At 42.8% G+C, this 22,939-nt stretch overlaps 1 protein-coding gene across 15 annotated transcripts in view; it reads right to left on the bottom strand.

Moving 5' to 3' along the window:
* Positions 1-19,373, bottom strand: part of NAP1L1 (nucleosome assembly protein 1 like 1) — a 28,654-nt gene extending 9,281 nt beyond the window's left edge. For 7 of the 15 annotated variants that reach the window (XM_084516433.1, XM_084516441.1, XM_084516446.1 and 4 more), the window contains exons 1-4: positions 18,771-18,900; positions 6,461-6,493; positions 5,668-5,756; positions 3,125-3,227 (exon numbers count right to left, since the gene is read on the bottom strand). In XM_084516433.1, coding sequence (XP_084372559.1) covers positions 3,125-3,227; positions 5,668-5,756; positions 6,461-6,477 — 209 coding nt within the window. In that variant the 5' untranslated portion in view covers positions 6,478-6,493; positions 18,771-18,900. Of the gene's footprint in view, positions 1-3,124; positions 3,228-5,667; positions 5,757-6,460; positions 6,494-9,483; positions 9,716-18,770; positions 18,901-19,241 lie in introns of those variants that run through there. The other 8 variants (XM_084516440.1, XM_084516442.1, XM_084516447.1 and 5 more) reach the window with 2 other exon arrangements.
* Positions 19,374-22,939: the final 3,566 nt, after the last annotated feature.

The raw sequence follows: 22,939 nt of genomic DNA, 5'->3' as shown, positions 1-22,939 counted from the left end.
AAAGCTGAACAAATCAAACCTATGACCCGTTGTACCATGCAGACTGAAACTGTTATCATAATCTCTTAAAAACAGGCTTAGTCTGAAAGAGAACCAAATAATTTCAAATACCTGGGGTATCGTGAGATAGACTTGTATAAAACTTCACATTAAGCTTTACATTATCATTGAGCAACACAGCAAATTTGTAAGATTGAGCATAATTAAGAACTAACTACTAATTTGTTTAGTTTTATGAAAGTCCAAGACAGTTATTACTTCACTACAGAAGTCAATCTTCAACATTCATATTTGTTTCATTTGGGAAAGAAGCTAGGACTACTGTCTTCATATTCCCCTTCACTCCCAAAACGAGCCAGAACTGTTTTTTCTAAGTGAGCCACTATATTATACATGTGTAAGAGGAAAGCAATTAATGTAGTTTTCATTGTAAAGAGTTGTCAGCTACAACTGTTAACAGTAGTTTCACTTGTGGGAAGTTACACTATGATACTGTTAGGACAGAAATTTACCTATGTGAAGGCTATTAGTGACATCCATGGGGTAGATTGCTGACAGCCTCCATTGCCCATGATGTGCGACAGCCCCCAGCATATGGCTACAGAAGATTACCATGTTAACCTTCTGTATTTAAGCAGTTGGTCACATTATTTAGAACAATGTAGTTAACAGCTGCTTTTTAATTGTCAGTATCAGTCAGGTTAGAGTAAGTAACCAGAATATGTTCAGTAAGCTAAACAGTGGAAGTTTATATTACTAATGCAATCTGGCTTCTAAATAGGTAGGATATGGACACATTCTAAAAGAGCCTTGTTCACTTTAAAATGTGAAATCCATCTCCCTAATAACTCTATGCTCAATATAAATATCCTATTTCTGTTTTACTAAGACAATACACAGATAACCAGTAAGGCAAGATTTCCCTTAACCTCCTGACTTGAGCAAAAGTACATCTGCTACACATGCTACCAGAAAAGCTTAATCATAAATGTTCAAAAGGAGTTGATAACATTCAAGTTACTATCACTTTTTCTAGAATGTAGTCAGCTTCACCATTTGTTGCATCTTTCACTTCAGGAACATCAGAATGATGTAAAAGCAACCAAAGTAGCAAATTCAGTTCAAGAAAAAAAGTGGTAAGGAAGAAAATAATTAACTGTATAGGTCAGTCATGCAATAATCACCCACCTAACTCCACATGCATATGTTTAGACTAAATACTGGTCTTCATAATTTCATATTAAAAAAAGCAACATTTGCAGAAGGGAATGCTATAACATGCAACATAACCAATTCCAGTACATCTGAACACAAATTTTAATTCCTTTATTAGAAAGTCTAGAATCTTTTGCACGCACCAGAAAGCTGTATTTTGATACAGTCCATGCCAGTTAGATGTACAAATTGTAAAATTTGATCTACTACATTTATAATGTCCATAAATTCTAGAAAAAAAAGTAGATTCAAAGAGATAGCTAATACAAAAATAGGAAACTGAGAAGCAGACCAAGAAACACGAACCAGACTGCACAAGTACAATAATGGCAAGTAAAACTCATTGCTCTGAGGCCCTGAGCAACCTGATCTAGTGGGTGGCATTCTTGCCTATGGCAGGGGGGTTTGAACCAAGTGATCTCTGAGGTCACTTCCAACCCAAGCCATTCTATGAATACAAGCAACTAGAAAACATTACAGTAACACAAGAATGCAATGTCTAAATAGTAGGTGAGGGAAAAACTACCCTAGAAAAGTTTCATTAAAATTATTGTAGCCAGGCACAGGTAAAGGAGTTACTGGGTAATTGCCAAAAGTTAGTGGATTCTAAGCCTGAGCAGATAGATGTTTTCCTGGAACATGTTTATCTTTCCCACCAGCTTATGCATTTAGTTCTTTTACAGCCCACATAACAGGCTTTTAGGATCCCAGATTGCTGCTTACTTGTGCCTCCTTAATGTCTAGACTCCATATATAAACAAACTTTAAAAAAATATTTAGGAAGAAATTTAAGAGGCACCTGTAAAGCATGGTGAAATCAGCATGCATATGTTGAAAAAGTGCAGATTAAAGTTGCACACATTTTACAACTATTTTTAAACTGTAAATAAGTAAGCATTTGGTACGACAGCAAAGCTGCAATGCTTTTTTTTTTTTTTTTAAGAGAATGCCCTACTGTACTTGGAACAGATGAAGAAGTGGTACAGTATCTTAGAGAGCAGCTGACTAGAAGAATGCCATATAAAATTCATCAACCTTATGACTTGTGCTCAATTCTTAAATCAAAGACCTGAAAGATTAGTAGAAGTTAACTAACATCTGTTGAAAAAAACAGAAGAATAAGAAAAAGAAAAAGAATTGGATATAGAAAGCCTGTAGTATACAGTGTCCAGAAAGGACCTGTGTGTCCTCTTTGACTCCCATGCTCTTCTGGGGCTTGCATTTATTAGGGTATTGCTGTTAGTTAAGCGTGCTTTTGTTCTGTGCTACTATCTGTAGCAGAGGAACATGGGGGTAGGAGTAGCAGCAGCAAAGCCTGTTATTCAGTAGCTATCCCAGTTACCATCAATAGCTCTGCAGGACCCTATCACAGTAAGATAAGGTGTGCTTTACAAATCACGTGAATACGGTGAAAAGTTCACACAGATTACAAAAAAAATAAAGAGAAGATCTACTTGTTAAAGCATGAGTAAAGAAAATTTTAGCAAGCAAGAGAGATTGTTTCAAGGTTGGATATAAGGAGTCCATATCAACTACTGATTGATACAACATCCCTAATTTTATTAGCTTTCTGGTTACACTATAACCATGAAATGACCATATATTTGCCCATATTTCAGATTAAGGCAAACCTACAAAAGATATTCCAAAGAGCAGGAAAATACCTGTAAGTGTGCCATTTCACAACTGCAGGGGACTGCTAAAATATTTAGTGGCTGATGCTTTTTCTTCAGAAAGGCTCAAATAAAAAGCCTTCAGTTCTGAAATGCACTACAGACTGACTACATTAGTTTGCTGCTATTTAGGCAGAACAATTGTTTATGATTATTAATCCTACAACGTTCACAAAGCAAGAGCACCATATACATGTATACCACTCTGTCATACTAAATTAGAACAAATATTTTACCTTTCTATATATCCTGTAGATGTTCCTACCAGACCATCAAGCCTTTCCTGAAGAGCTGCAAGAATCTGAGGATTTTGCATCATCTGCACAGTCAACTGCCGAGCTAAATTGGAAAAGAAAAAACTGTAAATGCAAGAAGTACATCTTCTGGATTCATCTTGGATTACTATAAAAAGCAGTAAGTTTATTATATACATTTGTGAAAAGAAATACAGGCAGAAAAGTATTTCAGACATCTATTTGAGAAGCATGGATCAAGTCCATCCTATCCTGATCAAAAACCTGGATTAAAATTGCCACTGTTCAGCAAACTGAGCTTTTGTTAAAAGGTCAGGCTTTACACGATACTCCTAAAAGCATCCGTTGTTTCTACTTGACTTCTACTTCGAAACTCATTAGAAAAATGCAAGGTAGTAGATTTCATGCCATTAATTTAAGAAGTCAAAACTGGAGTTGGGATTTCCATTCCTTTTCAGATTAAACAAGACTGCTTCAGACTTGGATTTAGAATTTTTTTTTTTTTAACAAATCTATGCTTACATATTTTTTCTTGCAAAATAAATTATTCATTAGAACATTTTTAAAGGAATAGCATATCAATCCAATCAACTCAGTCTGACACGTTATTGATTACAGAATATCAGTGCTAAGTACTTAATTTCTATTAGTAACCTCTTTAGAAATCATTTTGCCCAAATGGGAAATCTGTTTCAAATTATATGATAGAAGTACATTTTAGAAAACACACAAATTGCTAGCTTAAGTGCTCTGTATCATCACCTCTTTTACTTCAGCTCAAAGTCTGTGCCTAAGCAACCTGCAGAAGTTCATTTTAATAAGAATTTATTATAATTTTTAATCACGCTGTTTTGCCTTCTTCCCCCATCTTCAACATTTACAGGTATGCAAACAAGTAGTGTATCATAAGGCATAGAAAATATCTTCATTAACTGGCACCTTCAAATGAATGTGGAGCTTTTCAATCCTTCCTGATACATCAAGTTGTTTTTTTGTTAAGTAATATTCAGTTCACCATTTCTATGCCCTTTGCTAGAATAACCACATGAACATCCTCTTTTACTTTTATGTCCTACCAATTAAATTACATATTGAGAAATTTTATCTCAAGTGACACTCAAAAAAGAGGCCTGTTCTCCATGAAGACTGTAGTATCTCCATAAAGACACATTTCAGCAGTAGATGTAGTTGCTTCTTAGAAGCACAATACCACATTAGTTAACACCAACCATCTTGTTAAGCTATCTTTGTTTGCTCTGGTCTTACTAATCATTACTTTCCTTAACCTAAAAACCTACCCAACTGTGCTATTTGAGTCTGTTTCCAGATATTCTTTTAAATACCAAACCTGTACACACCATAAAAATGGCATGCCAGTGCCAACATTCCCTCAAACTGAAAGCCAACCCCATATCTGTTCTGCAAGTCCTTGGATACATTAACCTTTTGTTTTTCAGTTAGGTTTTTACCAAAAAGCAAGAGTGCTTAAGTGTTACCTGAACAGTCTTCAACATATTTAAAAATTAAATCATCCAGGTAAAAAAAAAAAAAAAAAAAAAGACTAGGATGTGGAAAAAATGTGCATGGTAAAAGACACTAGAAAGCCAGCAAAAGAACTGCTTGGCAGTCTTCATTTCAGAAGACTGAAAAGTTCCCCAGTACTGAAATGTTCTTCACTTGCAAAACTCAATTTCCCTCCAAGATGTACATGTATATAGTGTAATTTCCCTTCTCAGATCCTCATGTATCATTGCTGGGATTAAATACTAAAAATACCGTTACTCAACTCTAGGTTCCTTCGGGACACCTGATTATTTAACATTTAATTATTGTAAGCATCTTCAGCTGACCTACATTATCCAAAATTTTGCAATCCAGCTTTGGAAACACTTTCAATAGTGATAACAAAGCCTCTAACGCCACCTTGAGGAAAGTTTTCTAGTTTTTCATTAGTGTTACTACTTTGTTCAGGAAATCATGGAATGTAGCATTATCAGCAATCCAAGCTATTTTATTACAGAGATTATCATCTCTCATACAAGCTATTTCTCATTTGGCTAATTGCTCTCAGATACTATCTGCATCCCCAATTTTTAACTATAACACTTGAGTAGGACTGCTCAGCACAGAGATGAAACAAGTATTCTCATACATGTTCAGGCCTTCTTGAGAGAAACAATCAAAATACTTTTTTTTTTTTTTTTTTTTTTTAAGAAAAAGGCTATCAGCTACTAGCTTTGAAATAATTTGTTAACACATCCACAGTAACCTCCTCTTTTCCAATTATACAACCCTACAGGTGGCCAGGTCTACTTGCACTGGTACTGACCATGACTAAAATGAATGACAGTGTACAACCAATAAAAGCCACAACTAGGGAAAAAAGTCCTTGCTTCAGAATTTAAACAGAGACTACTCTGTTATATAAGCCATTAAGCTTTACCACTTCCTTTTAAAAAGAAAATTTTACCATTAACAAGAAAGCACGTATGCAGCTACTTCAAAAGACTTGTTTTCAACATTACCTTTGCTGTTGGCATCTTCACCAGTTTCCTCCTCTTCTACTTCTTCAACATCTTCCATATCTTGTTGATCAAGTTCAGACTGTTCTTTGCTATTAGGAATATTTAATAATAGCATTAATAAGTTAACTTTTTTAAATTATAAATGAGCTCAAAGAGTCAGAGATCACATTGGTACAAGCAAACTGATGCACTAATTTTTAATCTATGAAAATTTGAAAGTTTTAATAGCCAAAGTCAAATTTGTCTTTATAGATTCAGTGTTAGTTTCAGACTCTGAAAAGGTGCTAGTTCTATAAACTGCTCAAAGTTTTGAAGTTAAAATTCCTTTACAGAAGGATTCCTTCAGCTCCTACTGATATCAGCAAGTACAAGCCTCCTCCTGCCCTACGCATCCTCTTTGTTATGATGTGCAGGCCTTGAGAACTGAGATTAGATTCACCCAAACAATACTTCAAATCCCACAAAACTACACACATTCAAAGTACAGAGAAAGCTACGTTCAGTGAAATAATGGTAACAGGTAGTGCTAGCATTTTTCCCTACAGAATTCCAGCTAACATGGTAAGTTAACTGGTTCCTTACCCCTGTCTTATACAGTTAAGATCCCAAACCAATTTGGCATGAGCAACTCGGGCTCTCCTCCCATGTGCAAATGCTGTAAAACTCATCTTGCCACAACGTCAAGATCACATTGTAGTAGATAGACCCTGTCCCTCATATATCTGGAGGGAACAGGCATCTGAAGTACATAACAGGACAGTTACAGCCTCAGTAACCTACAGATTTTACTTACTTGTCGATGTCTGCCATGCTCAGATTTCAAACCCTAGAAGAGAACACAAAATGCAAAAACAGCATTAGATTTCATTTACAAGGTCTACAGGCAAGTGCCATAACACTTAAAAGGAAACAAACTATGCCAGCTTTTAGAAATAGGATAAATACATATTGTAGTCTAAAGTGGCATATCCCCCATGCAAACGTTTTGAACTTTCACTCTAAAGCATACAGAAATACTGGAAAATGTCACTCTGGCTTAGAGCCAATAAATCTACTAACACACATTTAAATACCAGGAAAAAAACAAACACATTGCATTTTGTACCATAGGATTGTGTTAATATCAAAAACTGGTAACTAATCTTATCTAATTAAAAGTAACAAAATTATGAAACGTAATCTGAGAAAAAGTAACAAGAGTGCTAAAAACCCTTTTGCTAAATTTTACTCACTTTCAGCATGTAATTGCAGACAATTCTTACTGCTGAATCATGTTCTTTAATACTAAACATGCCTTTTTGTGGATTCATGTTTAATCCTAACTTTACAAAACCAATCCAAGTAGTTCCTCAAAACACCCAGAGAATTGCCACATATAATTAATTTGATGACACTGCACCAAGCTATTTAACAGAGCTAATTTCCATGTCCTGAACAATCAGAATTTTAAGTACCTCAGCATCACCATAAGCATGCTCAAGCCTACAAACACGACGTGTTGAGACTATTGCACATCTTGCATGCCACAAAGCACATGTGTTCTCAAATGTATTGCAAGATGAACAACACTTTCCGCCAGCAAAACAATACTTAGAAATCTAGACTACAAAAATGTGTTTCTGGTAATATGTCCTGGTTGCATGTAACCAGATTCAATTCCCTCGTACGTGGAAAAACAGAGAGCCAGCTATTTGTCCATCCATTTCAGAAAAATACAGTATTTCCTATCAAACAGAGCAGCAGCACTGCCACAAACCCAAGATCATGCAACAATTCATTAAGAAACCGACGAGTTCCAGGAACATTTCTGACTCATTGGAAGTTCTGTAAGTTTCAGCTCGTGTTTGCCTGTTGTGTGACCCCAGGTTCACACATGGATGCAAGCTGCCTCTACACCAGTCCCAGCCTCCTCCACAAACCATTCTCAAATGAGTGACAGCAGAGACTGAAGGCCTACAGAAACTAAGAACATACAACAACTACAGCTCATTTAGAAGCCTCCATATTTCTTGAGCAATACCACAATTAGCACGGTTTCTGGTTTGCAAAAGGTTTTATCAATGCCAAATTAGATGTAGAGCTTAGTGATACGGTTCAGTGGAGGTCTTGTTAGTGTTAGGTCAGAGGCTGGACTCGGTGATCTTGGAGGTCTCTTCCAACCTAGATGGTTTTGTGATTCTGTGAAAATAAACACCTTCATGCAGGACCTTTGTAAAGAGGCTAGCAGCCCCAATCTAGGTGCACAGCTCACCTTGCCTTCTGCACATTGTCATACAAGTGGAACAGGCACAATCACGTTAACTATTATTGCCCCATGCAGAGACCAACATCTTCCCATCTCCATTCTCCACATAAAACCGCACTTCATCTTCTATCTATCTGGAGACAGCTCTTTCAAAGGTGCACCAGGGACCACAACCCAGGTGTCTCCCCAAGCCAGCAGCTGAAGCACTCCAGGTACAGGTTTGCTGAAACAGACTGACTTCAAAATTCAACTGAGCTTTTTTTCTAAATGATGCCATGAGATCAGGTATGACCGAGTCAGGCTAAAACAATGTTTAACAAGTATCCATCCCATCCCCAACAGAGGCCATTAGCAGAGGGCTATCTACAAGCAATGACAGAGCAAGAACTCCCCCAGAAACTCCTGTAGCTTTCAGCTACATTCAGAAAAAACACGCTGGCTTTACAAGTACAGATATTTAAACTAGCCCTTATTATGGGCTTGTTATGAAATTGATTTGTCTTCCCTGAAACAAAGCAGGCGAGCTGGTATTGTTCAAGCATCAAAGCACCGAAATGTGGGTTTTAGTTACAACAGCCAGCCTGCAGATATTACGCCAAGTTTTTCTGTGCTGAGCAAGAGCAGCAGATGAAGTTTCACCAGCAGTTTCCACGTTCTTGAATTTCTCAGCGGGTCCTTGTCTCTACAGTTCTGAATAACCGCCCCCATCAACCACCTTCGTCCTTTCACTATTCATCCCTCTCCCCGAGGCCACGTGTGACCATGCTGAAAGCATTCACAGCAGCGCAGAGCCCTGCCTGGGGAGCTCCCATCTCTGCAAGGGGCGGCTGTGGCTGCTCTCTACCCCCTTACTTCAGGGCAGTACCTTCTGCAACAAGGGCCCAGCTCACTCCAAGCCTTTGGACAACTTTGAAGGAAGTTTTTCCAGGGAATTCAAGTAGACCATGTTAGCTGGCAAGTTCAGAACCTCCCTTCAGCGTGTTCCTATCTGCTTTACCCTGTTTTGTTCTCCTTGCATCAGCTTTTGCCATATCTCAGTGTTGAATCTGCCCTCTGCTTTTTTACACTGCTCCGTATCAGAACATTTGCAGTTGGGAGGTTTCTTCCTCAAACTGAGGAGACGCTACTGTTTGTCATGGCACTGTCATCTGCCAGCTCTAGAAAGCAGCTCTTGTGTGACGAGGCTGCAAGGCACCGTGCCAGCAGCACTGCGCTGGCAGGCAGACTAATCTGTGCTACCCACCAGCATGGCTATACAGTTGCATCACATTTAGCTTGTCATTTACTTAAATAACCATAAGCTTCTCTACAAACACAATTCTACTGGTGAAAAAACTGCAGAGGCAGATGAGTATTGAGGAAACACCTTCCCTAAGAGGAGACGGTCTTGCACAACACTTACTACAAGGTCCCAGTTTTGGCAGCTTCAGATACAACAGCAAGACTAAAATGCATTATCTCCCCAAAACCCAATCTTTGCATATAATGCTCCTTCCACTCAGCTTTCCAGAAGAATACCACAGCTCTCCTTCCCCACTCCTTTCATTTAGGATTGGGAACAGCAGCTGCACCTTGACACGAGTGACAAGAGATGTTCATGGGTATCACTGCTTGAAGCATCATCATGGGAGATGCAAGGGAAGGATTATGAGTCTCCACTGCTCCAATCCAGCAGGCAAACAACCTCCTCACTCAGAAAACGTTCATTTCCCTCTTGTTTGAGCAGCCACAGCCAGGAGCACTGAATTATGGTCAAAGGCAGAGGTGCCCCAAGGCTTCGCATACAGGGAAAGATGCTTTGCTGCTTACTGTAAAAAAAAAAAAAAAGCAAGGAAAATAAATGCTTATCTTATCTGTGCTCAGCTTTAAAGACAGCACATAGGAAGTTAATGCTACAAAAAGGAAGCAAAAGAACACAAACACAAGCTACAGTAGGAGCTTTCTAAAGGGTACAGTGTTTTAAACCTTTCACAGAGAGCTGAAGCTTGATCACAAGCCTGCTGCCACACAAGGAGCACCTTCTTTTTCATAACTGAAAGGTTAGGAGACTTAAAAAGAAAAAAAATCACGCGCTTAGTCACAGTTTTGAGAGTGTGCTGCAGAAATACAAAAAATTATCAGATCTCCCTCAAAAATTTCAATCTTACCAAAACAGTATCAAAAATGTGCTCTTTGTCATCATGCTTAAAAAGAAAGTTGGAAATGAGGTGTCATTTAAGAAGTGCAGCCCTATACATGCAGAAACTAATAACACGGCCATGCATTTGTCCACAAGCTGTCCGTCAGTAACCCCTGACAATTACGAGCTGTTGCTTCACAAAGCAGTTACACTGAGGTGGAGCTCAGTTTTAGGACACCAGCTGTAGACATTCAGCCCCCTGTGCCCACGCCGAAGCCTGTTGCTGTGCCCAGCAGCCTTCCCTTGCAGAAGGTCAGCCTGAGCACCCCGAGGGAGCGTGCTGCTGTCACCTTACCCTGCCATCGTCCCAGCCCCGGGAGGACAGGTCACAGCGAGGTGACTTCGCAGCCAGCTGACAAGGCGAGGCCTCCCCCAGCCCCAGTGCCTGCAGCCGGATGGTTTTCTCCTGGCAGTCTGCCCTCACTCTCAGCTGCTCGGCACCTCTGTGGGTGACCTACCACGCACCATGCCCATCCTGCCCCTTCCAGGAAACATTTTCCCTCTGGAGGAATTACTCACCCAATTAGCTTGCTATAGCAAGTAGGAGAAATTTCTCAAGCCGTCCGAGGGACACAAACAGGCCTTTTGAGAATACCGAAGCCAAGCCTCACGTCTTTAAAAGCAATCTACCCTTCTGCCCAAGCTAATTCCCTCAATAGCCAGTAATTCAGAGTACTGCAGGCAAGTCAGCTCTCCCACAGCACAGCAGTCTCAGCCTCCTTCCGTCGCTGGCAAGCCTTGGGCAACTGAAAGTAAGATGTGAGCAGAAAATGCCTAGAACTAGCGAGCCCTACGTGCAATTACGAAGCTGCAACAGAAAATAAACTGAGTGGCCTAAGTCAGATGTCAGCAATGAGAAGCAGCCCAGCTGGGGGACAGCTAGTTGCATTTAAAAAAATCAGGATTAAGTCCTGTCAACTGCTATTTGCAATGCATGCAGAAACCAAAGGTGCCAGACAAATTACACCACACCAGCCAAGTTGGACTCGCTGCAGACTGGGAAACGCGAGAGGAATACATTCACTGGCAGCTCCCTCGGAGCCGTGCTGCTGCCTGGCGTTCCAGGGGGACAATTTGCAACCCTTTGCTTTACATAAAGCAGCACCAACCACCCCCACCCAAAAAACAAAGGAAGGAGCACGGAGATCCACCACCAGGCTCCCGGAGTGCAGCTGTTTGCAATAATTGTTGTAGGTAGTTTGCTTAAACCACCGAGAGAGGTCTGTAACTTCAAAGAGCTGCGACGCTCGGTGCCGTCTCATTTCCATGGATGTCGGAGCTGGCTGAACAGTTTAGAGGCACGTACTACATGGCACAGTTACAGACCAGGATTTTTGGTACCAAGATGTAAGAAAACACTTCAATCATTTCACAAGTGTTAGACGGTACCAACTACCACATGGGAAAGCTGTTACACAGGGAGGGATCACACGGTTTAGCAGCAGCTGGGAGAGCATTTAGCTTTTCTTCAAAAAGGAGCAATTGAATAACGTGTCAGGTTTAAAACAAGTGCTGTTTCGTAAGGGAACCGAGCAGAGGACCAAGTCTTTTCTTTTTCCTTCTGCAATCACATTCATGAAACATGCTGTTAGCATGGAAAGTGACCATGAAGAGGTTGTTGTGCATCCCATTAACACGGGATATAAATGTGTTACAAACAGATCATATTCATATTATGGAAAGATGTCACCCTAGGAAAGCTGAAGGTCAAAAAACAAATCAGTCTCAGTTAAATGAGATGGGCAGTCCTGCGCTGGAACACCAAGGCATCACTTCTATTTGATGAAAGACATTATTAGCCACTGAGCTCTCCAGGGACTATTTCCTTTTGTCAGTGCCTCACAGTCCTGCCGTTAACAAAAGATTTCTGGTTGTTAATGTAAGAGAGCAAAAATTAACACAAATAAAATGCCTCAAATCTGAAGCAGAAAGTTGAGACTGTCTGCCCAAATGCAAGCTTCGAAAAATAAGAGCAGGAGCTAACACACAAGAAAGCAGCAGTGTAAGGGTAAAGGCTGTCAAGGCCTAACAGTGTCGGTGCAGGCGAGGAATCCAACTCCATCAGCACAGAAACAAGAAGGTGCCACTGGACCCTTCCTCAGGAACTCAAACCAAAGCCATCTGTTCTGCTGCAGTTCACTGTGCAACCACCAGCTCATGCACTACATCCAACACTCAGACAACAGCCAGAAATGCTAACTGGCACGGGGATACATGGGAATTTTTTTTAGCAGAGGCTTGAGTAAGATATTCTGGACCAGGCAGAGATTTATAGGATAAGCATCTCAGATGAGCAGTTGTGTTTCTCAAAACACACTGAGAACTTTTAACAACATGCCACTGCTAAGTTGGCTAAGATGGAAGCACGCAGGCCACCGCAAGGGAGATGCATGTCTTAGCAGATGGAAGAAACAAGTTTCTCTGCTGACCATACAGCTTCCCAGCCAGCTAAAGCCAATGTAACTGGCAAATACTGCTGGAAAAGCTGGTTCTTCCTCAGCTATGTGTGCCCCTTTCATCTGCAACGTTTGAATAAGAGCAAGGTTAAAAGAAGTGCCAGGTATTTCTTTTGTGCAGGGTTAGATGTGCAGCTGCATGAGTAAGAGCAGGGTCAAGAGAAGGAGGACACCACAGGGAGGACACCTCTCAGAATAGCCCTGGAATGGGGTTAGGCAAGTCCGGAGTTACCTGAAAACAAACCCTGCGTCTTGCCTTCTGATAACACAGCAAGATTGGCAACTCGGTACTGGGGAATAAAACTCTGGATCGTGTTACTGCTGAACCCAGTGATACAACGCAGTTAGCTGAATTTGTCTGCTCTCTCCCCTTCCAGCTGTCACTGTTGCTCCTGCTCAGGTAGGAGCACCACTGCAGCCCTGTGCCATGCAGCTATTCCACTCCTGCTGCAAGCCTCTGCACGATACCTGTTACGGCACGCAAGCACAAGTTTTACACCTTGGAGGTACTCTAAGCTTGCATGGAAACTTCACACAGTTACACTATGGGAAAAAGAAACTTCAAAATAAGGCAGTGATCACACACATAACTAATTTAGCTTGTTACTGGTAATTGCAGGGCTCGCTTTCATTTGTGTGGAAGCACTTTTTAGTCAAGGTGAAAGCTCTAATCTTTAAAGCAGGAAATGAAGAGTCAGTTGACAAGTAGTGAAATCCTCTATTTCTGTAGTGTTTATTTTTCATTTTAGGTACCACCTGTTTACCTTTGCAGAGAAAAAAGTCATCATAAAGAGAAGGAAATGGACTATAGAATTGCAATTTAAATTCAGGACTGAACTATATCTGCATGTTTGGCTCTGCCACTGATCTGATCGTGGTCTAAAAATAGAGTAATTAACACACAGCATGGCCTTTGTTCTGGATGCCAAGATCCTGTAGCAGAAGACACACCAATTTCTATTTGGGACAGTGTTTCATCATTAGAAAACTAATCCAGAAGTTTAAATTCATATCTGAAAAGCCTTACCAAGGATGGTGGGTTTTTAAACAAACTGACCAGCAGGGCTTGTTGCAGTTTCTCCTTTCCATCGCTGATAAGGGGAAAGGAACACCCATCCTGCAGGGCTGAAATCAGTCTTCATGTACAAAAAGATGTTTACAACTTCCAAAGAGTAGTTCTCTGTACAGTTTATGATGTACATAACGTACAACAAATTGGTTTGTTGACCGTGCTGAAGGAATGACACAAAACCAGTGTTTTAACAAAGCACTTCAGGAATCAGGCTACATTTTAACATTGAGCAGTATCAAGCTGTGCACACCAAAACATGAGCTGAAGAGGCAGTTGACTGCTGAGACTGCCACAGGATCAAACCCAACCACCTTGGCAGTTACACTATCTGCAAGACTCACCCACCGCAGCATTAAGGTTTCTATCCAATTTCATTTAGAAAGCATTTTTACAGCCTTATCTGAAAAGTTAAAAAGAACAGTGAGTTTATTTATTTACAGTTTCAGATGTTTTTTTCTTTTTTTGCTGGAACATCTAATGAATGCAACATGGGAAACTCATCCGCTCCCTGAGAAGCCCTTGAAACTCATACAGTGTATTTAGCACCTTGTTAGCTTCAGTTCTACATTTTTCCAGGAAAATGAAGCTCTTGCTACACTGCAAGCTCTCAGGTGTCCTGCTTCCAACAAGGTAGCATTCATTGAAGACAATGATCTACCTTGGATACAGTTTAGTGGCTCCTGGGGGTGAGATGTTGCAGCTGGCAGTGGGACCCAGGAGAAGTATGCAGGTGGTTATGGCTGCAGCAAGGCACTTGGCAAACGACTACAGATGCAGAATTTAACAAGTGTCTGGAAACAGAGAGTGCACCTGTAGAAAGCCAAGGAATGTGAGGCTTACTTACAAAATTATCTTTTGCGACTGACTTTCACTCAGTTGTGCTTTTGGCACCAGAAGTACCTAATAAATTCCTCACAGCAAAGAAGGTGATACCAGAGCTAAGAGGCCAAGCCGTGCAGATCTCACCAGTTTGGTCTGCCTAAAAAAAGATGATACGACCTAGGCAAAGTAAATAGTACTAATATCTAAAGTAGCACACATTAGAAGAAGCAATTCAAATGACTTCAGAATCCAAAATACTGAGAAATTGCTCTGCAAAGACACAGGTGTCATTGCATTGAGCCCACTGAACACTTCTATTCAACACACAAAAGCAGACAAGACCTGAATTCCCTGCTGAACACTGTGGCAGAGATGAGGCAGATGAGCTCAGGGCCCAGCTCCAGCAGCACCTGAACACAACCTGCGATGAGCAGAGCTTGAGAAGCAAACGATGGGAAGTGGCACAAGTGAGTGCAGGCATCAGGAAAGTCAGAAGCACAGACTGAACACTGTTTGGGATGTAAACAGTATCACTGCCAGGGGGGTGGTTTGTTTTTCCCTCCACCCCACCCCAAAACCTAACCTCTCCATGCTTAAAACAGCTTTTCAAACTAGAGCTGGCAAAGAAAGCTTTCCCTCAAGGACAAGCCGTCCCAGGAGAAATGTGGAAGAACTGCCTCTACTTTGGAGCTTTTGGTATTTACCAACACCAAGAACAAAGCAGTGGGCTGCACTGATTTTACCACAGGTAGTCAGAAACTGCAACAAGTCCTTGTGATTCCAGCCTGGGTCCTTGCTCCACACCAGACTTCCAGTACCTGCTTAGTCCAATCCCTTCACCAGAACTTCCAGCACTTAAAAATGAGACTAATGCTAGCATCTAACCATATAAGTGGAAGATGGTAAGTCCACAGCTGAATGCTTTGTAGCTACAGCTACAAACTGAAGTTTTCAGATCTAGAAAGTTTGGTTTACATTTTGATCATGAAAAGCTACTACGGAAAGCTGGCCATATTTCATCTGAGAGTTAACAAAGACCAGGTGAAAGAGCTGATGTGCAACTGCCCATTTGTCACTGCAAGTTAATCTAGAACATCACCACTGTAAGTCATTTCTGTGTATATGTACATTAAGCCCCCTAAATGCCTCCTGTATTTCCCCAATACTAAGATCTAAACAGTTTTCCATCTTCTCCTCTAAGTAAGATCACCCATCCTAGCCTCTGACAGCAGAGAAGACAGATTATAAGTAGTCAAAATGAAAACTATTTTAAAAGTTTAAGCTTTAGGGAAAAGAAATTGCTCTAAGCTGCTCGAACTATTCATATGTTGACATGAATAATAATGAACAAAAATAAAACTACATACGTTTCAAATATAAGTTAACAAAGGTTTGAGGTTGTTTTTTTCCTTGTTGCAGGCTACAGTTTCAGCTGCATTCATCTGCAATCTTTCACTGAATACATGAAGCCATACTGATAATTAAATTTCCCCATCGCATTAGTTTTGTTGAGCATAGGAAGTTGTTAAAAAATAATCATGCATTGTTTTTACAGTAGCTTGATTTTTCAGAAGGTCAAACAAATCCCCCAAACAACCTCTGCTGTTGACACCTTCCAGGCACACCTGGCTTTTGAGACGAGCCCACAAGACACAAGAACTGCTCTCCATTTTAACAAATTTAGGTGGTGAGGAACTGCTCTTGCCTCTGAGCAGAGCAAGGATCAGATAGATTAAATTAACTTTATTATAATCGCTTTTGCACTCAAAGTAATTTACCAATGAAAGCTGACCCATAAACACCAGGTTAATCATCACACAACCAATCCTCAGACTAAACGCCGCCTGTACAGGACTGTCCTGCCCTGTTATTTACCAACCAGTTTCCTAATGGGAAGTTGGGTGGAAGGCAGCCACCCAGCCAGCAGCTCTCTCGGAAGACCCCACAGTTGTAGTAAAACACAACTGGCACCAAGGAGTCTTGTTTCTGTCTGAAAAGTAGTGTCTTCTCTACAAGTGCCTACTGGTACCAGACAAATACAAGTGATAACAATTCATGGAAGGAAAGAAAAGACGTGGTTGAAGTTCCACGGAGTGTATATACAAGTGCAGGACAACAAACAAGTATTTAAAAAACATCTCAATTTTCTGCAATCTGCCCAAATTTCCCAAAGAAAGAAGAACAAGACCTTTGACAGTTAGTCTGAGATGCACCATGTTTGCAGCTGCATCAGAGGATCCATGATGATGGATGAACCCCAGATGAATGGGGTTACAGCCATACTAGCAGATACAAACAGATGCGACACACACGGTTATTATACCTGTTGGCCTACTGGAACAAATGGGCTTTCACCAAGTGTTTTCATCAAGAATTCAAATAGATGCTTGTCTCGCTTCCCCTGAGATTTTTTTCACTGCTGAAATTCAAATCCTCCAGCCATTTCAGTCCCCTGAAGGGATACGATCTCTGCCATGTTGAATTAAGTTCTCCTTGGTACAACTGCTTCAACTTTTGGGAGCTAAATGAACACACACATTTGCACCAACACAACTGACAGCAGGGTAAGCCAAAGTTTTCTTGAAGATCTGCAGTTCTGTCACTCCGTTAAGAAAAATGGTGTCAGCCTGGAAGATTCCGGTCTCAGTGCTGCAAAAACTCTTTAAAGGGTTCATAACATACATACCCACACTGCCTGGCTTTCGGTTTCACTTGTGCATAACTAGTACAGCACGTGTGCAAGAAGCTGAGAAAAAAGCAGAGCACCCATTTCAGGATGCCTGGTGAGGTGACAACCATAACAGTTCCCCTGCCTGCTCCCAGGAGCAGTTTTCAGAGTGAGGTACAGGTTGGACACGCACCACTACAGCAAACCCATTGCTTTGGGCACTTCCTTTAATCCTGGGCTGCCTGCATGGATGCAGCACTTCACTGTCCTATAAATGTTAGGAGAGGAATGGGGGCACTGAAAGGCACCAGACCTACCACCTGTGTATAAGACCTATGGATAAGATCCTCATTCTGCAAATACACGAATAAACAAACAAATAAATCACCAGAAACCAGAACACGTGACATGTGTGACCTGTCACAGAACGCAGGAAGGGACATGGCTAGCACATACCTCTTGCACAGCAGTACACAGACCATGCAAACACAAGTTCCAGTGTCAGTGGCCTGCTCTAAGCCCTTGTAGTGGATGCTTCAGGTACCTAAAGCCCCAGTAGCCTGGTACATTGCCTGGTACAGAGGCACCTACGTCACCTATGCTTCAAAGAAAGTAAACCTCAAATTCTTGTTTGCCCTAAGTGTCAGGAGAGTGAGTGGACCTACAGGAGACTAGCAGCTAACAAGCTCATTCAGAATCCAACACAGTGTTCACATCCACAAGCTACTAACAAGCTACTAACAAGCTACTAACAAGCTACTAACAAGCTACTAACAAGCTACTAACAAGCTACTAACAAGCTACTAACAAGCTACTAACAAGCTACTAACAAGCTACTAACAAGCTACTAACAAGCTACTAACAAGCTACTAACAAGCTACTAACAAGCTACTAACAAGCTACTAACAAGCTACTAACAAGCTACTAACAAGCTACTAACAAGCTACTAACAAGCTACTAACAAGCTACTAACAAGCTACTAACAAGCTACTAACAAGCTACTAACAAGCTACTAACAAGCTACTAACAAGCTACTAACAAGCTACTAACAAGCTACTAACAAGCTACTAACAAGCTACTAACAAGCTACTAACAAGCTACTAACAAGCTACTAACAAGCTACTAACAAGCTACTAACAAGCTACTAACAAGCTACTAACAAGCTACTAACAAGCTACTAACAAGCTACTAACAAGCTACTAACAAGCTACTAACAAGCTACTAACAAGCTACTAACAAGCTACTAACAAGCTACTAACAAGCTACTAACAAGCTACTAACAAGCTACTAACAAGCTACTAACAAGCTACTAACAAGCTCCTGGCGAGGCGCGGGGGCAGCGCCGCATCACGCCGGGGCCCAGCGGCGCTCGGCAGCCGCGCTCCCCCCCCGCCGCCTCAGGGGCCCGCGGAGCCCCGCGGCGGTGCCGGTGCGGCGCGGAGGGCCCCGTGCCGGGGCCGGGGGCGCTGCCTCAGGCGGCTCCGTGCTGAGGCGCGGCCGCGGCCCCCCGGCGGCGGGCAGGGCAGGGCGGCGCGGAGTCAGGCCCGCAGCGCCAGGCCGGGCGGCGGCCCCCGGCGCCATGCGCGCTCCCCCCCCCGCTTCCTTCCTTCCTCCCCCTCCTCCTCTCCTCCTCCTCCTCGCCGTGCCCCCCCCGCCGGTACCTGCGCGGGCCGGGCCGGGCCGTGCGGGCGGGGAGCGGCAGCGGCGGCAGCGGCGGCAGCAGCGAGGCGGCGGCGCGCGGAGGCGGCTGGCGGGGAAAGGGCCCGCGCTCCCGCCGCTCGCGCTCATATACACCGCACGTCACCACGTAACGGCCGGCGCCGCCTCCCCGCCCGCCGCGCGCCGCCGTCGCCTGGCAACGCGCGCGCGCGCGCGCCCTCCCTCCCCTCCTCCCCCTCCCCCTTTCTTCTTCTTCTTCTCCTTCGCCCCCCCCCCGCCATGTTCCCTTGGCGCCCGCCCCGCGCTGAGGGGAGGCCCCAACGTGGCCGCCCCGCAACGCCCTGAGCAGAGGCAGCCGCAGCCGCAGCCCCGGCCCCTGGTCCCGAGCTGCTCTCCCGCAGGGCCCCTTCACAGCCCCGACCCCCCCCCGGGGCTTCTCCCCGCTGTGCGCAGTGGCAGCATCTCCAACGTACTTGCAGAAAGCACCCGCACTCCGCCCTGAACTTGGGGAAACTTCACAGAATCGCAGAGCCCTTTAGGCGGGGAAAGAGCTTTAACATTGTCTGCGAGGCTCTTACCTCCTCCTGGCTGGAGTGAGCCAATGGTTTCTGGCGTTGTTACGGGCAAATGGGATGGCCAGGCACACGGCGTGGTGGCACAAGGGCTGTTTGCTAAACACGTAACTCCAGATATTCCAACGTCTGCTCCCTGCATTTTACTTAATTCTCACATCTATTTGTCTAGTCTGCGGTGTAAACATAGCTTTCTAAATAACGGAGGTGGCAACAGAAAGTGAAAGAAGAAAGTGATGGATGTGCCCAACATCCACAACGCGAGCCACAAAACAAGCAGAAGATAAGGGGTCCTGTCCTTCGCTGCACAGTGCCACAACATTAGGCTTTTAAAGCACGTTCCAGTGAAATCTCAGGCCCCAAAAGCAGATGTCTCTGTGGCAAAATAAATAAATAAATAAATGAAAATCCCGTCTGCAAGACCAAGAGGACTTATGCAGAGAAGTTGGGGGTACTCTGTTCCCCAACATGTTGAATTTGGGGAGGTGGGACTTCTTACAACATGCAACTTACAATAGCTAGAAACTGGGAAAAAGAAAAAAGAAAAAAAAGAAAAAAAAAAAAGAATCCAAGCAAAAGGTTGCACAGCACAGTCTGTGTGACAATTAGGGAGAAATATAATGATGTAATGTGATTTTTCTAACATATAACATGGCCCTCAGATTTCAAGAACATACTAGTTGATCATTTTTTGTTCTTTTTTTTTTTTTTTTTTTCTTCCTGGGGTGTCCTATGTTTGGCAACATGAAGAAACACAGAAGGCATTTAATAAAAGTGAACAATTGTTCGGTGTTTATTGCAACACTGATTACATTTCATGCAGACATTCCCTTTGTGCAATCAGAAGGAGTGGCAGCCAGCTGTAAACAAGTGACACGGGAAGGGTTAGATTCACAAGACGAAGGCTGGCCTCCTCTTCCTGCAGCCTGCCACCTCGAGACATGCTGAGGTGAGACCCAGTAGCCCCTTCAGAGGACTGATACATGTAAAAAAAAATAAGATGTGCAGAAGCCAGAAGTGTTAAACTAGACAACATCAGCGCCAAGGAGTGGGGACATATCTAAGCTCCCAAAAGTGATTCAAACTTACCTCTAGGCTGGAGGGAAACTCCTTTTCATCCAAAACTCACAGCTGAGTATTGCCTCAGTATTGGACTGGAAGCCAAATATTTTTGGGGTGTTGTTGGGATTCAAATCACCTGAGAATGCATTAGATACTGGTGCAGATTTTCCTCATGAACTTGTATCATTTTTCAAAATATTACATCTTGATTTTTTTTCAAAAAGCTTTAAAACATGTCTGTATGAAACGTGCAGCTGTGGTTATTGAATGCACAGTCTTTTTGAAACTGGAAAAGCTTTGGTAAGAGACACAGGAAAAACTGCCCTATAGCACAGCAGCTAGGGCAAGCCTCCTGAGGATAGTGATTTGAGGTCAAATCACTGGCCCAAATCAGAGGAAGAAGAGTTTGAACTGTCTCCCCGAGATGTTAGTTGAGTATCCTACTCACGGAGCTATTAAATATCAGGGAATCTGATCTCTCCCTTGAGTACACAGACCTTATCAGCTGTGCTCACTTTTGAGTCCTTCCCCCTGCAGCTTGCATCACTGCCTTGCATGTTTGCTGTAGGGAGAGGCTCCGAGCAGCAGCCACCTCCAGGCAGAGACCATGAGGACACTTGGGGACAGAGCATGGGCATGGATTTGTACCTGGGGGGCCTGAAGCTGTTGTAGAAAGCTGTCAGTATTTCTGTAACAGCCTGTTGCAACAAATGGGTTTGGCACTCACATCCAGGCCCAGTTCTCCTAAGCACAGTGTGCATCCTATGTGCTTGCGTATTCAGGCTACAGATAAACTAAAGCTACACTGGTTAAGTTAAGGGAAATGTGTAGGTTGTGGGGCTTGGTCTGCTTAGTTCTGATCAAGAACTTTGTGACAGGGGGTCCATTTAGCATTTAACCTGCTTTCAGTCCCTTTTATATTAACAGAAATATGCAGAGCCCCTTAGTAAGGACCTGGATCTGACTACTTGAATACCTGCTTGAACACCCCGTCAGAGTACTAGGCACCTACCAAAGGCTCAGTTTTACAGTATTTGGGTCCTGCTCAGCACCGCAGACGTGCCACAGGAAAAGCCATGACCTTCTGACCATAGCTGTTCACTTCTGGTCATGGCTGATTTCAGGTCAGCTCACCCCAACAGTTTTGCACAGTACTCACTGCCCAAGGTTACCCTCCCCTGAAATCTGTTGGCAGTGCTCCTCGTGTGAGCACTGAGTTACAACAAGGGATGGTACAAGTGCTCCTCTTCTGCTTCTGCCTGCGGTAGCTGGCTTAGTTACAATCACCATGGAAGTTATCATCAGCCACTGAAAATGAGAACACCCTCACTGAACTATTTACAGAACAAAAAGCCCAAGGTTCCCCAAGTGCCACAAAGAGATGCCTTTTCCTCAGTACTGTTTCAAACCGCGATTAAATTCTGTGCGGAAGTACAAGATTTACAGGTACACAATGAAACGAGCAAATCCTGAATATTCCTCTTAAAACACTGGATTGCAAGAAGCAATTGTTTTGACTCTTACAGAATGACAATTCCAAAATATATGGCTAGCCAATGAAGGATATGATACAAAGCTGTTGTTATTTCTTCTGGGTAGTGTTTACTTTTTGAGGAACTACTTGCTTTCTAAAGGAAAGTACAGCATCCCAGAAAGCAAGCTGTGGTTTATAAACAGGGCCACAGACAGCATAGAAAGTTCTGCTGAACTATCACATGGCAAATCATACAAATCCCTGTGTAGAGCTGAATGAACACCTCTCACAGATTTCTGTTGTGCACTTGCTTCTCCTTTTGTGAAATGAGAGCAAATTTTCCCTTAGGGGACATATTTTCAGGCAGGGGTAGCAGCAAGCTAAAGAAGTAGAGTGTTGATAACCTTTGAGGTACTGTAATAAAAGACAAAGAGAAATGACATGGTTTGGAAAAAATCAAATGTGATTATACACTTTTTGACATAATAAAACTTCAGCACCTTTCATTTCTCAATATTTTTAACTCTCTGGGGATTAAATCGTGACTCTTGTCTTACATTATAGGGATTGCTCATAGATACAGAAGATATTTCACAGAATTTCACAGAATTTTCTAGGTTGGAAGAGACCTCAAGGTCATCGAGTCCAACCTCCAACCTAACGCTAACAGCCCTCCACTAAACCATATCCCTAAGCTGTACATCTAAGCGTCTTTTGAAGACTTCCAGGGATGGTGACTCCACCACTTCCCTGGGCAGCCTGTTCCAATGCCTCACAACCCTTTCTGTAAAGAAGTTCTTCCTAACATCTAACCTAAAACTCCCCTGGCTCAACTTAAGCCCATTCCCCCTCGTCCTGTCACCAGGCACGTGGGAGAACAGGCCAACCCCCACCTCTCTACAGCCTCCTTTAAGGTATCTGTAAAGAGCAATAAGGTCACCCCTGAGCCTCCTCTTCTCCAGGCTGAACAAGCCCAGCTCCCTCAGCCGCTCCTCGTAGGACTTGTTCTCCAGGCCCCTCACCAGCTTCGTCGCCCTTCTCTGCACCCGCTCAAGCACCTCGA

Source organism: Aythya ferina, assembly GCF_964211825.1.
Source record: "Aythya ferina genome assembly, chromosome: 1".
Classification (NCBI taxonomy): domain Eukaryota; kingdom Metazoa; phylum Chordata; class Aves; order Anseriformes; family Anatidae; genus Aythya; species Aythya ferina.
This window is presented reverse-complemented; position numbering and strand designations above follow the sequence as displayed.